This window comes from Balaenoptera acutorostrata, chromosome 11, assembly GCF_949987535.1.
Source record: "Balaenoptera acutorostrata chromosome 11, mBalAcu1.1, whole genome shotgun sequence".
In the NCBI taxonomy this organism is placed as follows: Eukaryota; Metazoa; Chordata; class Mammalia; order Artiodactyla; family Balaenopteridae; genus Balaenoptera; species Balaenoptera acutorostrata.
This window is the reverse complement of record NC_080074.1, coordinates 63,469,165-63,485,803: the sequence shown is the minus strand read 5'-3', so window position 1 is coordinate 63,485,803 and position 16,639 is coordinate 63,469,165. Positions and strand designations below refer to the sequence as shown.

Here is a 16,639-nt window from a genome sequence, read left to right as displayed (position 1 = left end):
AGCGGCGCAGCCAGAGGCGGCTCCCAGCCCTCAAACCCCCGCTTTCCTCTTCCACATAAAGCAGCTGTAGGTGGATTGGCCCCCGGGAGGCTGGCTGAAGAGTTAGTAAATCCGGTCAGACATTTATATTCAGATCTGTCGTCCATACTAACTGGGAGGAGAAATTGCTTAGATGAGGAAGAGCTAATCGTATACATCTCCCTGTCCTCGCTCGCTCACTCTCAGTGCTGCACAGCTTAGACCTCCGGAGGATTACCTGGACGTGATGCAGGGCCAGCCGAGCTCTCCGTGGTCAGTGGACCAGTGTAGAGCGGAGGCACTGTGATAAGGGCTTTTCCAGTGTGGCAGTGAGAGTGGGCATTGCAAAGTTCAGCAAATACACAAATGTCTGCTTTCTTTCCATTCTTTGGTCCATAGGGTTACCCCTTTTTGTCCAGCGCACAGTGGCCCGAACCATCGTTTTACAGGAGATTATTGGCAAGGGCCGGTTCGGAGAAGTGTGGCGCGGCCGCTGGAGGGGTGGTGATGTGGCTGTGAAAATATTCTCTTCTCGCGAAGAGCGGTCTTGGTTCCGGGAAGCAGAGATATACCAGACAGTCATGCTGCGCCATGAAAACATCCTTGGGTTTATTGCTGCTGACAATAAAGGTAAAGGGCTGGGTTTGGATACAGGGTGTCCCAACGCCAACGGTAGTCCCAGACGGAGGAGTGGCTGCGGAAACTGAACGGTTGTGCGACAGCACAGTTTTGTTTGCCTTTATAGTTATTACCCATAGCAAGAGGATCTGAGTAAGGCGATGATTTTCAAACTTCTCTTCTATGAAGAGCTTGTGCAGAAATCCAGGTTATTAAGCAAGTAAATAAGCAGTTATTAAGCAGATAAATAACCCCTCATCCTACCTGCTCACTTTCCCTTCTGTGATACTCCCAAACCCACCCCTAGGATAGTGCCTGCAGGGGCTCCAGTAAATTTACCTTCATTCCGGTTGGAACGGAGAAGGGTGGCTTCAACCCCTGCCAGGAAAGGATGGCCCTGGAAAAGCATGTGATCCACACTGTGTGACAGGCCAGCATCATACACACTATTGCAGTGGAGCGGGCGCAGCAGAGACACGGCCTGCCTCCCCCCAGGTGCTCCCCCGTGGCCTTCAAGCTCAGCTTTTGGTCCGCTTGTACCTGAGGTTCCTTATTTCCTCCTCCCTCTCTCTGCTGATTTTGCTGAAGTTTTTGAGTCTCTCTCGTGCGCCCAGGCATGTGCTCATTCTTAAGGACCTCACTGACTAGCAAAGAGACAAACTAATGACTGATTATAGGAAGTAATCAAACAACAGCTGTTCTGGTGAGCACAAATTGGGGGTGAGATGGGGACCACGGATATCATAGCCGAGCTTGATTGAGGCGAAGGTGGCAGGGAGTTGGTCAGAAAGAAAAACGAATGAAAAGAGCACTCCAGACACATGTGCCAAGGGGAAGTGTCTTTGGGAACCTGCAGGTAGCTTGGGATGTTCCAGCCAAAGACATGGGTGGAGAGGTGGCAGAGGCCAGATTAGGAAGGGCCTTTTTGAGAAGATTGTATTTTATTATAGAGAGTGGGTAGTAATCGAAATTTCATTCATTTATTCAGTAACATTCACTGGCTACTGTCTGGTCCTGGAATCATCACACATAAGAACAAGACACAGTCCCTGACCTTACAGCGCCCAGGAGGAGGGGACAGCCGACACCTGGGCAGGTAGCACACTTGAAGTCAGAGAGACCGTGGGTGAAGGCATTTACATTTTAGAAGAGTGTCTCCGACGGTCAGGACACAGTTTGCTCCATGGTCCAGCAGTTTTTAGAAGTTGGTGCTGGCAAAGGCTATGGAAGATGCTAAGTGTTTGTTTTTCCTTCCTAAAACAACAGCAGGCTGCTCATTCCTTACATTGCCATGGCGGTTTGTAGTGGCCTCAGCTGCCCCTAGGCTGAAGAGACTTGACCTCTCACGCAAGGGAGGAAGGGAAAGAGAGAATTCCTTACTCCCTCTGAGTAAGCTGTGCCTTTTTAAAACAGCATTACCTTTTGATTATTCATTTAAATCTGACATATATTTTAAAGGGTCAAAAGATGCCTTCCCTTCTAACTTATGGGCAGGGTCCTCAAGATGTCAGGGCTAGTTGAGTGTAAAGGGGTGTGTTCGGTGGACCCCTCGTTCGTAATCAGGGAAACAGAGGCTGGTGCTTTTCCAGGAGCCGCTCCCTGTATTGATTCTGGCAGCTTGTGTGAGTAGGATCTGGCTGTTGAAACCCACGCGAGGGCCAGGGGAGGAGGAAGATCGGACTCCTTTGTTCTTGTCTTTTGAACGTGACGTGGATAGTATAGTGTCCTGGAGCTAGGGCCAGCTTGGAATTTGGGAGATCTCAATCCAATTTCCAGTCTTCTTACTGACAACAGCACAAGCTAATTAGATTACCAGCTTTTGGTTTTCCTTTTTCTCCCTCCCTTCTTCCCACTCCTCCTTCCCGCTTTACCCTGCATCCCCCTCTCAGCTAGTATGAAAGTGTGTGCTCGCCACCTCCCATTGCTCTTCTGAGGATAAGATGATAAGATTCCTCTCTGGAATACTTGTAAGTGTGCTCTTCATGCGTTGAAAAGCATTTTTGGCCTGGAACACAATAATGCACAAAGGAGCTCTTTCCTCCTCTCACAGAGAGCTCATAGCCTGGTAAGAGTAATGGACTTCAAGGACCCGCTACAAATGAGCCTGGTGCTCAGGTTGGGCTGTGCTCGAAGGGTCTTGGAGCACAGAGGAGGGCCTGCGAAGCCTCCTTGGCAGGGGTGGGTGCAGCCAGTCATGGTTTTGACGAGCGGGTCTTGTCAGGATCAGAAGCAGTGTTGCAAAAGAAACAGATGATCCTGTCACTTTGCCTAAGCATGTGCTTCCTCTTCGGGGTGCCTCGCATTTCAAATTTGGGTGTAATCAGGGAGTGCGGCTCAGAATCCTACCTACGGGAAGTAAGGGAGCAGGTCTAAGAAAGAAAGCCTGTTCTGTCCTTCCTGGAGCCTAAAGCCGTGGATGGTGGTGGATGAGACGGGCACAGAGGGGCCTCAGGAGGCGTAGGGGCGGGGAGCGGGGAGTACAGGGGTCTAACTGGGGTTTGTGTCGCACACATACTCTTCCTTTCCTACCTTGACCTTTTTGCTGGTAGTTGTGCCTTTTCTGGAACTCCTCTGTGGTTCTCTGCAGATAACGGCACCTGGACACAGCTGTGGCTTGTCTCGGACTATCATGAGCACGGCTCCCTGTTTGACTATCTAAACCGGTACACGGTGACCATCGAGGGGATGATTAAGCTGGCCTTGTCTGCTGCGAGCGGTCTGGCGCACCTGCACATGGAGATTGTGGGCACCCAAGGTGAGTGGACCTGTCCCATCCCCACCGAGCTCCCAGAACTCCTTCTCACTGAGGATGCTGGATCTGGGCCTCAGGGACCGGGGTCTGGTCTAAGCGAGAGGAGCTTGGGCCTCACTCCAGCGAGAACAAGAGGTGCCTCTGCCTTCAGAGCTCCTCGGGGTAACTCCTGACGGAAATGTTGGTTGTTTGTCCCCGATGGACTGGCATGGTTGTTGGTTGGGGAGCTGGCGTTAACTGAGTGGTCATCTCAGATGCCCACGGTTCGCTGGTAAAGGAAGGGACTGAGAAAATCGCATGACCTACTGTGCCGAGCATCAGTTCAGTGAGTTCACACGCTCATCATTGGGTCAGCTTGATGGGTCAGACACTGGGCCCTACTAATCTAGGAGGGCCCTCCTGGAGGAAGACGACCTCGGGCACCCTTGCTTGTTGACTGACATCAGCTCTTTGGGAGCTCCTGGGGCTTGGCAGGTGGCACATTGCTTCCTGGTGCCTGGTCGACCAGGCAGCAGCTCTTGCTGGCCGTGACAGAAAACCAGCCACGAAGGTTTGACCCCTGTTGCTAGGCTCTCCAGGGAAAGTAGCAGTCCTTACCTCCCCCGTTTGGTTCTGAGAACCTAGCTAGCGCAGCAGCTTCTCTCTGAAGTCCTCAGCAATTCTATACGGGAGCTTATTAGTTCAGCGAAGGCGAGCAGGAGTAGTGTAAATATAGTAATATTAGCTCATACGCATGCCCTTCTAAGCTCTTGACTTACCTAAGTTAATACAATACATTTAATCCTTACAACATTCCCATGACGTAAGTACTGGTGTTTAGTCTCATTTTATGGATGAGAAGACCAATGCATAGACAGGTTAAGTTGCATTTCCAGGGTTACTGGGTTAGTGGGGAGCAAAACGAGGACTCGAACCCATACGTCTGGCTGCAGAGACTATGCTTTTAACGCTTGTACTGTCTTTCTTCAAAGATCCCTGGTTTTTTTTTTTCTCTGCTAGGGAAGCCTGGAATTGCTCATCGAGACTTGAAGTCAAAGAACATCTTGGTGAAGAAAAATGGCATGTGTGCCATCGCAGACCTGGGCCTGGCTGTCCGTCACGATGCAGTCACGGACACCATTGACATTGCCCCCAACCAGAGGGTGGGAACCAAACGGTAGGAAGGCCCTGGGCCTTCGCCCTTGCCCGACACTTGTACTGAGTAGCCCTTGCCCATCTGCCCAGCAGAAGGCGGTGTGGTCCTTACTCTGACAGCTGGCAGTTGAATTGAACACCTGCTCCCCACACTGGAAAGCCACACAGGTTGCATCGCGCAGATACAGGTGCCAGCGGCACAGCTCCAGAGGACCCTGTACCCATAGGTGCTGGTGCATTGGGCAGGGGAGGCCATGGAGAAGGAGAGCCTGGAGCAAGATTTAGAAGGGAGACAGGCACCAGGCTTGGCTGGGGGAGAGGGAAAATGTTGCAGTCTGAAGGGGTGGCCTGTGCAGGACCCCAGAGGAGGCAGAAAGCGTGTTTTGCTTAGGGTGTAGAGAGCAGGTTTGCCAAGCTAGAGCAGAGGTCGTCCAGGGTGGAGATGAGGGACCCCCGTAAGGATTATGGGCCTCCTTCCCGCGTCGTAGAGAAGTGAAGTAAGAAATAAGGAACATGGCATACCCTGGTCTAATGGTTAAGACTCCGAGCACTCACTGCCGAGGGCCTGGGTTCAATCCCTGGTCGGGGAACTAAGATCCCACAGGCCACATGGCATGGCAAAAAAAAAAAGGAAATAAGGAACAGATTGACTGTGACTCCAGATCGACTTCACGAGCTGGAAGTGCAACTTTTCATAGGATGGAAGAGGAGGGCTGTTTCTCTGCTGAGTCTCAGTGAATTTCACTAATTGTGCTGCTGCTTTTTTTCCCCTTCCTTTTGACCTGAATGATTGCAGCCACCCAGGCCCCAAAGTGTGAGGCCTGAGGTGAGCTGATTTGCCTTCTGTGGGGAGTGGGGAGTGGCTCAAGCAGTACTCATGAACTAACTGAGTGGGACTCTGATGACTACCTAGAATTAATTCTCACTTACCTGCACGGGTAAGATAACAGAAGAAGTTCAGACTGAAATTTAAGCTCAACCCATTATTGGCTGCATTGAATAAAGTCCAAGCCCCCAGTAGCAACCAGATATTATGTACTGTTCCTGCTCTGTGGCCTACAGTACACATACCTCTGCCAAGAAATCAAAACATGCTTAAAATAAATCTTGGCAGTTAAAAAATAGAGGTAGAAATAAGAGTAGGCTAGTATTACCAAACCTTGCTAAGGTGTTTAGATTCGAATCCAAAGCATGGGAGTTTGCAATAATAAGAATCCATCACTTCCTCCTCCCCAAGGGGCTGTCTTGGGGTGATGCTGTCCCACATTCAGGGGGCCCTTGAATCAGTACTTTGAGTCCAGAAAGAAGTCATCGTTTTCTATGCGTGATCACATTTCCTTTGCTGTTGCAGATACATGGCCCCCGAAGTACTTGATGAAACCATCAACATGAAGCACTTCGACTCCTTTAAGTGTGCTGATATCTATGCCCTTGGGCTCGTGTACTGGGAGATTGCTCGAAGATGCAACTCTGGAGGTACCTTTCTTCCTGCCTTCTCTGGCTCCTACCTCGCAGTCCAGAGTGCCGGACCACCTGAGGGGCTAGTGTTTTCCTGCCTTCTTTCTCCTAACAGCCTGTCGATGCCTAGCGCCAGAACCCGTCACACTTACGGTTCTCATCTAAGAGGAGGGAGGGGACCGGGGAGCAGCAGGGCTAAGAGTGTGTTTACTCTTTGGACCAGCTTGTTGAATAGTGTTTTATGTTGTGGTGACCGTTCCGGGGACCCATTTGGGCTTTTTTGGGGTTTTTTTGGTATCACATTGTCTTTATTGGTCTGTCGAGCTTGGGAAAGCCCTGGGCAGGAATAGCACAGGACTAATGCAGGGGTCTCTTTTACACAGGAGGCAGGGTATTCCTAACACACTGGCTCTCAAGCCACGTTCCTGGGGAACGTGGGGTTTCATTGATAAAATAATAGTGGTGATTTCTCAATTTGTGGGAGAAAGCTTACTAATGCATAGAATTTTCTCACAATGAGTTTTTTCTTATGCAATTTTGTCTTAAGTCTTTGGCATTTGCAAGTGTTCAGCCACGTCAGAACTCAATGAAAGGTAGTATCAGATTTAGCAGAAAACATTTTTTATCATCAGCTTAGTATATCAGAATTTTATGGTGACTTCCAAGTATTCTGCCACATGATCAAGTTCAAGAACCACTAGAAGCCTGCCCTCAGCCATTTATCTTTGATGTAAGAGATTCCAGGTCAGTGGAAGTGAATTAAATTAAATTAATTAAAAAGAACTGATGAGTGTTCCAGCAGAGGCCTTTTCTGTATTTTACTGCCTTTTTCCATCTCTGATACGTTTGGTAAGATCCAAATTATGGAGGAGGCACCCAGGTATTGTACATCTTAAATTTTGATCATGATATACAGATAAAACAGATCAAGATAAATCTGGTCACACAGGTCTGTGTGGGTACTATTATTGTCACCGTTTTGCAGATGAAGAAGATGAGTCACAGGTTAGGTGATTTGTCCAAGGTCACACCACTAATAAACTAGGATTCAGACTCTGGCAGACTGAGGCCAGAGTTCAAGCTAATTGCTCCTTAGATAATTAACCAAGTCAGACTCTATTTAAAAATCTGTCCCGGGACTTCCCTGGTGGTGCAGTTGGTAAGACTCCGTGCTCCCAATGCAGGGGGGCCCAGGTTCGATCCCTGGTCAGGGAACTAGATCCCACGTGCATGCCACAACTAAGAGTTCGCATGCCACAACTAAGGAACCCACGTGCCACAACTAAGGAGCCCACGTGCCACAACTAAGGAGCCAGCGAGCTGCAACTAAGGAGCCCACCGGCCGCAACTAAGACCCAGCGCAACCAAATAAATAAATAAATATTTTTTAGAAATAATAAAAGAAATGCTAATCTCAATAAATAAATAAATAAAAATAAAAATCTGTCCCATCAGCTCAGAACAGCAGAATTTTTTCTGGAAAAAGGCATAAGAAAGTTACATTAGATTTTTTTAAATTAACTTTTTATTATGGAAAATATTTCAGTTTGTAGCTCTAGAAGATAAGGACTTCAAAAATATAGTACTATTATCACACTTTAAAAAATGGACAGTAATTCTTAATATCATATAACATTAGCCAGTGTTGAGATTTCCCCAATTGTCTGCGAATTTTTTAAAAAAAACAGCTTGTTAAATCAGGGTTTAAATAATGTCCATCCGGGCTTCCCTGGTGGCGCAGTGGTTGAGAATCTGCCTGCTAATGCAGGGGACACGGGTTCGAGCCCTGGTCTGGGAAGATCCCACATGCCACGGAGCGACTGGGCCCGTGAGCCACAATTGCTGAGCCTGCGCGTCTGGAGCCTGTGCCCCGCAGCGGGAGGGGCCGCGGTGGAGAGAGGCCCGCGCACCGCGATGAAGAGCGGTCCCCGCACCGCGATGAAGAGTGGCCCCCGCTTGCCGCAACTGGAGAAAGCCCTCGCACGAACCGAAGACCCAATACAGACAAAAATAATAAACAAATAAATAAATAAATAAATTAAAAAAAAAAAAAAAATAATAATGTCCATCCACTGCAGCTGATTGATACAACTCTCAAGTCTCATAATCTACAGGTTACCCCTCAATTTTTTTCTTCTAAAGATTTATTTTTTATTTATTTATTTATTTTTATTTAATTTTGGCTGCGTCGGGTCTTAGTTGCAGCATGCGGGATCTTCGTTGAGGCACACGGGATCTTTTTGTTGTGGCGCGCAGGCTTCTCTCTGGTTGCGGCGTGCAGGTTTTCTCTCTCTAGTTGTGGCGTGCGGGTTTTTTCTCTCTCTAGTTGTGGCACGCAGGCTCCAGGGCGCGTGGGCTCTGTAGTTTGCAGCATGCGGGCTCTCTTGTTGAGGCACGAGAGCTCAGTAGTTGTGGCGCATGGGCTTAGTTGCCCCACGACATGTGCGATCTTAGTTCCCCGACCAGGAATCGAACCCTCATCCCCTGCATTGTAAGGTAGATTCTTTACTACTGGAACACCAGGTAAGTCCCCTCTCCTGCAGTCTTCAAAACTGGAGAATCCAGGTCCTTTGTCCTGTAGGGTTTTCCTGTCTAGATTTTCCAGGTAGCCTCTTATGGAGTTCACACGTTCTACTGTTCCTGTGAATTTCCTATGAGAGTTCCATCTAAAGACTAGAATCATTTGTTTCCCCCAAAATCCTTCTGTTAAAAGACACACATAACGGTGGTTATCTCTCTTCTTGTGATGTTAACAGCTATTGTTGATCATTGTCCAAATCCAAATTGATTAGAGGTTGAAAAATGCCAGTATTCCAATCCTGTCAAACTTCATGTATTAGCTAGATTTTTTCTTTAAAGAGAAACTTCCCCTATTATCTATTTGGTTACCAAGATGTTTAATTTGAAGAGGAAAGGCAGGAAAAATACTTGATTCTTTCCATTTATTTGCCATTTTTCAAAATAATGAGATTATTCCCTATCATCCTACAAAGGCGACTGAGGTTTTGGTTTATTTGTTTGTTTTTAGTGTCATCACGAACTGGTGATTTAAAATATTTGTTTCCATTGAAGTCATAGGTCTTACTGTTGCTTAAATGTTCTCATCTTTGGCCAGTTGGGAGCTTTTCAGGTCGGTACCTTTTGACATGGCCTCAGTAGTCCTTGATAGTTTCCTTGCTTTTTGTTACGAAAAAGATATTCCTGGCTAATCCTGTGTGTCTCTTGTCCCATACCTAGCATTGGCCAGGCTCTCCAAGGAGCCCTAGTTCCTCTTAGTGGGAAGTGGTATTTACAGATCACAACATGGGTGTTGTCATTGGCTTTTGAGTAATCTCTTCCTTCTTTTGATAACTCCGGTGGACGTTTTCTTTTCTCCCAGGAGTCCATGAGGAATATCAGCTGCCATATTATGACCTAGTGCCCTCTGACCCTTCCATTGAGGAGATGCGGAAGGTCGTATGCGACCAGAAGCTCCGCCCCAACATCCCCAACTGGTGGCAGAGTTATGAGGTGGGAAGCTCCCCTCTCTCCCGTGGCCTTTCTATCTGCCCGATCTCTCTCCCTTAGAAAAGGGTTTCCCGAAAATGGGGCCAACCCCAGGGCTACCCGCTGAGCGTGTCAGTTATTACAGACTATTAATGTGCTGTTGTATTATATACTGAGCCCTTGTCCTGGGCACTGTAGGGTCCCCTTTGGAATTGACAGCCTAGAAGAAGAAAAAGGCTTGGTCCCAGGACACAGATAAGAGAGAAAACAAAGACTGAGTGGGAGCTGTTAGACCTGTCCAACTAGAAAAATGGCTCTGGAGCTACAGGGGTGAGCTGAGCTTCGTGGAAGAGTTAAGAAGAGGCGTCCACGAAGGGTGTAGAAGAATGAGGGGGTGGGACTCAGTGAGAAGACATGTCTGCGAGGGAAGTGGCCTTTCTAAAAACTCAGAAGCGAGGAGGGTGTAGAGAATTTGGATTGGAGAGTGATGGCGGATGAAGCGGGGAGGGGATGACATTCGATGGAAATAATAGAAATGAGGACAAATTTATGATCTAGATTCCTAATAAACATGGGGTTGTGGGGTCTTAGAGTCTTTGGCGGCACAGGGTTTGCTTAGCTAGTGCTCTTGGGCCTCCTTTCCACTCGTGGCTCTGCTTTAAGGAGTGTAGCCACTGGAGGGCAGGCCTGCATTGAAGAACAGAATGACTGAGCTCACATTTTGGTGACGCCTCCTCTTTGCCTGACAGAGCAGCCTTTTCCAAACTGTTCCTTGGAACCCTCAGGGTTTATTCACTTCAGAGGGTGAGGGAAGCAGAAAGAGCCGGTCTTCAGCTGCCCGCACCCCACTCCCTCTTCAGTCGGGGCTGTTTATGTGTTGGGACTCCGCTGGGGAAAACGGGTCCCACTGCTAAAAGGAATCTGGAAAGCACTGGCCTGAGGCAGCAGTCTGGGGACTCCGTAGCCCTCCACAGGTGACCTTCCAGGTCCGCCCCTTGGCTGCCCCTGGCCTGTGTCGTCCGGGCCCTGGCCGTGAGCTTCTGTCTCTGACGAGACTGCCTCTCAGGGGCTGCTGCCGCCTCCTCCTCCGCCACCCTGTCTCTGCACGTGAACGTGGGGTCACAGCCGCGTGCGCGCTCATGCTGGGGGATGTCCCTGCTGTGCCTGGCTCGTGCGCTACTTTTAAAAAAACAGTCAGTAAACAGTCATAAACATGGATACTCAAACCTTCCAGAAATGATTTTCAGATCACAGGCTGTTGCAGGTATTTCTCTCAGGATCACCCAGACGCCGGGGAGTGGCTGACCAACCATGCTTGCCGAGAAGGTCCCCCTCCCCAGGCTGTCCCTTAAGGAAGGGAGAGCGGGGCGGGGGCTGGGGGGTGGGCGGAGCTCGCGGGCATTTCCCTGGGGTCCGGAGGAGGAGGACGGGTTGGGGAGACGGCCGCCTGGGGACCAGGAAGGCTTCAGTGGGGCAGGGGCAGGCTCGAGTGACGCCGGGTCTCTGTGCAGGCGCTGCGGGTGATGGGGAAGATGATGCGGGAGTGCTGGTACGCCAACGGCGCAGCCCGCCTGACCGCGCTGCGCATCAAGAAGACCCTCTCCCAGCTCAGCGTGCAGGAGGACGTGAAGATCTAGCTGCCCCTCCCCACACGCTGCCGGGCAGCGGGACCTACAGCCGAGCTGCCGTGTTGAGCGTCCGATGGAGGCCTACCTCTCGTTTCTGCCCAGCCCTCTGTGGCCAGGAGCCTGGCCCGCAAGAGGGACAGAGCCCGGGAGACTCGCTCACTCCCACATTGGGTTTGAGACACAGACACCTTTTATATTTACCTCCTAGTGGCACGGAGCCTCTGAGAGCAAATGGTGTGGAGAACTCAGTGCCACAGCCTGGACCGGCTGTAGCGGGAAGTTCTGCAAAGCCCGGTGCACCTGGCAAGAAGCCTGGCCTGGTGACGGGCGGCCTGGGAGGGCCTGGGAGGAGCGAGCGTGGCCCCTGCTGAGCGGCACCGAGGGCTTTCCTCTGGGACCAACCGCAGCGCAGCGAGGCAGCCCGGGGAACCAGAAGGATGGCCCCTCTCGGCAGCGCCGGGCCTCGTGCTCCCCTCCGCCCCATCGGGACAGCTGGAGGGACTGCCAGTGCCCGTCTGTCCAGCCGTGTATGCATGTGCCGAGGTGCGTCCCCTGTTGTGCCTGGTCTGTGCCACGCCCTTACACGTGTGTGTGTGTGTGTGTGCGTGTGTGTGTGTGTCTGTAGGTGCGCACTTACCTGCTTGAGCTTTCTGTGCATGTGCAGGTCAGGGGTGTGGTCGTCATGCCGGCTCTGCGTGCTGGGGCCTCTGTTCAGTAGTGAGCAGCGTCTGGTTTCCCTGGGGCCCCTCCCGGAGGTCTCCCTCCCCTCCCTTCCAGAAGCCCCACTCCACGGTGGGTCTCCCTCCCCTGTGTCACCTGGCCCTCCTTCTCCATTTCAGACTGTGGAACCAAAGCTGGCCCGGTTGTCTGTGGCAGGCAAGGCTTTTGGGTCCAAATGTGAGGGAGGCGGGGTGGGATGGGCAGGGGGAGAATCTTGGTGGAAGTCTGGGGTGTTGTGGTCAGCGGCCACCGTGGGAAATGAGCCAGCCTAAGGGCATCGTCCTCGGCAGCGTCAAGGAAGGGCCAAGGAATTTGAAGCCCAGATCTTGGGACTCAGATCGGAATGTCACATCTGTCTTTCATATCCCAGATTCTGGAAACAGCAGTGTATATTTTTGGTGGTAGTGGATTTAGGGTGGGGAAGGGCGGGGGGGGGGGCAAGGAGTGGGGAGGGAGTCTGGGGCGGGAGGGAGGCATCTGCATGGGTCTTTTACTGGATTATCTGATCATGGTGGAGGGAAGATGTGAGACTTGCATCCACTTCAGGGGCTTTACTAAAGGGAACAGCCCGAGCTGAACCTGTTGTTTAACCTGAGTGTAGTATTTAACGACGTCTGGAAGCACGGTTGTGGGTGGTGATTCCGTCAGCATATCTTAGGTATATATTAACTTTGAAGCCATAACTTAACTGGAGTGGTTTGGTTTTCTTTTCTTTCTTTCTTTTTTTTTTTTTTTTTTTTTTTAATTTAATTGGGAGGGTCTGGATTTTAACTTTTTTTAAATATTGTTAAGTTTTTATAAAAGGAAAACCATCTCTATGTGATGATTACCTCTCAATCTATTTGTTTTTAAGGAAATCCCTATAAAAACAACCACAAAAAAAATGCTTCAATCAAACGCACACTGCTCAATCACACTGGAAATGTCTGTCCTTGTACCTGAGCCTGCTCCCCCCACTCAGCAGCAAGAGTTCCTCTGCCCTGGGGGTTGGTCTCGCTTGCGTCCTGCCTCCCCTCCCAGTTCCACAAGTGGGTTTTGCACTGGGGCCCTAGCCTTCTGTGCGTCGTGCAGCAGGTTGCAGCTTCTCCTGCAGGCATTCACGCTACAGACATCGCTGAGTGCCTGCTGGATGCCAGGCAGTACGCCGGGCGCTGGGAAATACAGCTGTGAACAAGACAGGCTTGGGTCCTACTCTTGGAGCACCGACTGTGGGACCCATTCAAGTTAGTGGGTGACTGTTTTGAGACCAGAAGTTTTCGTGTTTGCTTCTGAGCCTTTTGAGCCCGGAGTGATTGCTCTTATGTAAGACCACTAAGGAGTGAGGATGCCCACCTGTCCCCCACCAAAGAGGCCGGTGGTGGGCAGTGAGACCCCCCCCAGTCGCTGCATTCATCCGGAGCCCCCTTCCTGCCCCCAGGGGAGGCACAGACTGTGTGCAGCCTCAGAGCATCCCTGCCTCCAGCCCAGCGATTCTCTGCCAAAGCTTGTGGAGGAGCGGAGAGCCCTCCCGCCACTTCCACTGGTCTCCCCAGTGCCCTGGCCTTCCTATTTATTTTCCTGCTGTATCGCTTCTTTCCTTGCATTAAAGGAGATCTTCCCCTAACCCTCTGAGCCAATTTACTGGCTACTGACTAATTCCCCTCGAATACCAATTGTGTCATTAGGGGGGCCTTTCCCCACCCCTGCCGACGCCCCATCTGTCCGCCCTGCGGCGGAACTTGGCGGTTTAGAGGAGATGATGGAACTCAGACTCCTCTCCCCCCCGCCGCAGCCAGCCTCTGGGATCTGCCAACACTCCTTGACCCAGGGACTCCCAAGCCACTAGCCCATTCCCCCAGTGGCCCTGCTGTCCTCACCACACACTCCTTCTCCACCTCCGGGGAAGACTGAGCAGTTTTTGGGGGAAGCTCCCAACCCCACCACCACCACTCTTAACCCAAGGGTTAGGAGTGAGAGAGTTGGGAAGAAACTAAAGCCGTGGTTTTGGCCCCCTGAGGCTAACCCTGATCCACAGGGCTACCTGCGGCTCTGGATTCTGGATTCACAGACCAAGTCCAAGCCCGTTCTTAGGTCGCCGTCAAGGCCCCCGAACGGCATTCTCGGTACTTCTGTTTGTTTTTGTACATTTTATTAGAATGGACTGTAAAATAGCCACTTAGACACTTTACCTCTTCAGTATGCAAATGTAAATAAGTTGTAATATAGGAAATCTTTTGTTTTAATATAAGAATGAGCCTGTCCAATTTCTGCTGTACATTATTAAAGTTTTATTCACAGAGCTTTTCTGGTGCGATCTGTTTCACATCTGTGGACTGGCTGCCCAGCCTTTATCAGGGGAGTTGGGCAGGTGCTTCAGGTAGCGTCCCTCCCGCCACTTGCTGGGATACGACGTTAACACCAGCTGCAGCAGGTCATGTCAGAAGAGGACCCCGTCGGAACATCCGGGGTCTTCCTGAGGCTGTTTGTTCCTCTGTTTCATAGAGGGAGGGCCTGGCGTGTGAGAGGGAGCGGAGGACGAACTCAACACCTTTTCTTGGGCTTTATCTGTATTTGTCTTTGTCTTTTAGCATTTTTCTCTTTATATAAAAGAGGGTCTTGATCCTGGTAAGTCACAAACCACCCAGTCTCGAAGGCAGCCTGGGCCCTCCTCAGTTTTAGCTTTCCCCCTCCTGATTTGGAGTATAAATGTGAATTTGGAGTTGGCTAAGCGACTTGGAGATGGGAGTCTTCAGTGGTGACTCCGGGGTTTTCAGTGTGTGGGTGGCTGTGAGGAACAGCCCTAACCCAACATCTCTAGGCTGAGGAACCAAGAGAGCAAGTCCTAGAATCATAGACTCTCGAGTTTAGATGGGACTCCAGAGGTCCAGCACCCATCAGGCACTTGACCCCCCCCCCATGGCATCCCTGCCGAGTGGCGTGGGCCTCGTGCTGTAACACTCAGGACCACAACCTCCACCTGCCGGCCATCTGCTCAGTGAGCAGCTCTTCCTTACATAGAACTGGGAAACCTCCCTGTGACTTATCTCCAAGGTGGTTCAGAGCACTTATTCTCTCTTCCATATAAGGTCCCTTAAAATACTTGAAGGCAGCTGTTACGTTACTATGAATCTGGCAAAGCTTAGGGTTTCTTCAGTTAATATTAGCAGATGATACTTATTAAAAAGTTACTGTGTGGGACTTTCCTGGCGGTCCAGTGGTTAAGACCCCGCGCTTTCACTGCAGGGGGCATGGGTTTGATCCCTGGTCGGGGAACTAAGATTCCGCATGCTGTGCAGTGGCAAAAAAAAAAAAGTTACTCTGTGCTACACAGCGTGCCAAAATTGGCTTTACGTACATGAACTGCTTTCATCCTCTAAACAATGTATGAGATTGGATTAGGAAACTGAGGGTTAGAGAAAACAAATAAATTGCCCGCATAGCTCACAAGGGTGGAGAAGACCTCGGGTCCAGGGTGTCTGGCCAGAGACTGCAGCCCCTCAGCCTCTGCACATCCTGCCTCCATGCGCCATGCCCTTCCCCCACGCTGGCTGCTCTCCGAGAACCTGGCTCACGCCTGGGGCCACGGAGAGCACATGACACCCCACCCAGGCATTCACTGGCAGCACAGACCAGAACGAGAATCCCAGACTATGCTCGACACCTTCAGGTCACATCCCAGGACTGCATCTTATGTTTGGGTTGAGTAAAATCCAGCCCCCTTCCTCTTTCCTGTATATGAGAAGTTGGTATTTTGAAGTCAAGTGCAGGACCTTATATGCCTTATATGTTTACCCTGTTAAATTTTACCACAGAACCTGTCCATTGCTGCAGCCTGTCAATATTTTAGAATTCTGATTGTTGCCCAGAGTTTTCCATTGTCCTCCCATCGGAGACTGTTGGGCCGGAGAAAATCAAGTAACTTACCTGTAGAAGTTGGCTCTAAGTTTGGCATATATCCTAGTAACCCAGAGTGGCTGCTAATTAAATTGTCCTTGCACCCTGGCCGTAATTCTTTCTGGACAAAGATAACAGCAGAAGCCCAAGTACCTTGTTGAAGTGGCAAGGTATTCTTGTGGTTGCTGCATCTCTTTGATCTGTCTGTCAGAAGGAAAGGTGAAGTGGCTTGTAGTGGATCTCAACCTAGTTCAAAAGCCAATCAATGGGGACTTCCCTGGTGGCGCAGTGGTTAAGAATCCGCCTGCCAATGCAGGGGACACGGGTTCGAGCCCTGGTCCGGGAAGATCCCACGTGCCGCGGAGCAACTAAGCCCCTGCACCACAACTACTGAGCCCGCGCTCTAGAGCCCGTGCTCCGCAACAAGAGAAGCCACCGCAATGAGAAACCGCACACCGCAAAGAAGAGTAGCCCCTGCTCGCTGCAACTAGAGAAAGCCCACGCACAACAATGAAGACCCAACACAGCCAAAAATAAATAAAATAAATAAATTTATTAAAAAAAAAAAAAAAAAAAGCCAATCAATGATCAGCCATCTTGCCAAGCATGGACCTAAAATTCACTAGGCTATGGATTGCAGGTTCAACCTTACCGTTTTGAAAATCAGAAAGGCAGCAATTCTGGGACCTCTTCATGTGCCCTTGAAGGTTACTAACGTTTCACCTTTGTAAGGCCCACGACCCAGGAGACCTGCGTTCATTTAATGGTGTATCACTAGGGGTTTTGTTTCACACATTTTAAATTTCTGTCCCCACCCCCTACCCCAGGCCATGTCTTCTGATCTATAGTCTGGAGAACATGCTTGCTAAATACAACCAAAACAAAATGAGAGGTAGAGTAGTAAAGTTCAAGAGACATGCAGGAACATGTGAGGGATGCATAATGAAGGTGA

At 50.2% G+C, this 16,639-nt stretch overlaps 1 protein-coding gene across 6 annotated transcripts in view; it reads left to right on the top strand.

The window, feature by feature from the left end:
* Positions 1 to 12,226, top strand: part of ACVR1B (activin A receptor type 1B) — a 33,079-nt gene extending 20,853 nt beyond the window's left edge. For 4 of the 6 annotated variants that reach the window (XM_057556732.1, XM_007179389.2, XM_007179388.2 and 1 more), the window contains 5 exons: positions 418 to 648; positions 3,224 to 3,391; positions 4,388 to 4,544; positions 5,874 to 5,998; positions 10,978 to 12,226. In XM_057556732.1, coding sequence (XP_057412715.1) covers positions 418 to 648; positions 3,224 to 3,391; positions 4,388 to 4,544; positions 5,874 to 5,998; positions 10,978 to 11,465 — 1,169 coding nt within the window. In that variant the 3' untranslated portion in view covers positions 11,466 to 12,226. Of the gene's footprint in view, positions 1 to 417; positions 649 to 1,902; positions 2,026 to 3,223; positions 3,392 to 4,387; positions 4,545 to 5,873; positions 5,999 to 9,359; positions 9,491 to 10,977 lie in introns of all 6 variants that reach the window. The other 2 variants (XM_057556733.1, XM_007179387.2) reach the window with 2 other exon arrangements.
* Positions 12,227 to 16,639: the final 4,413 nt, after the last annotated feature.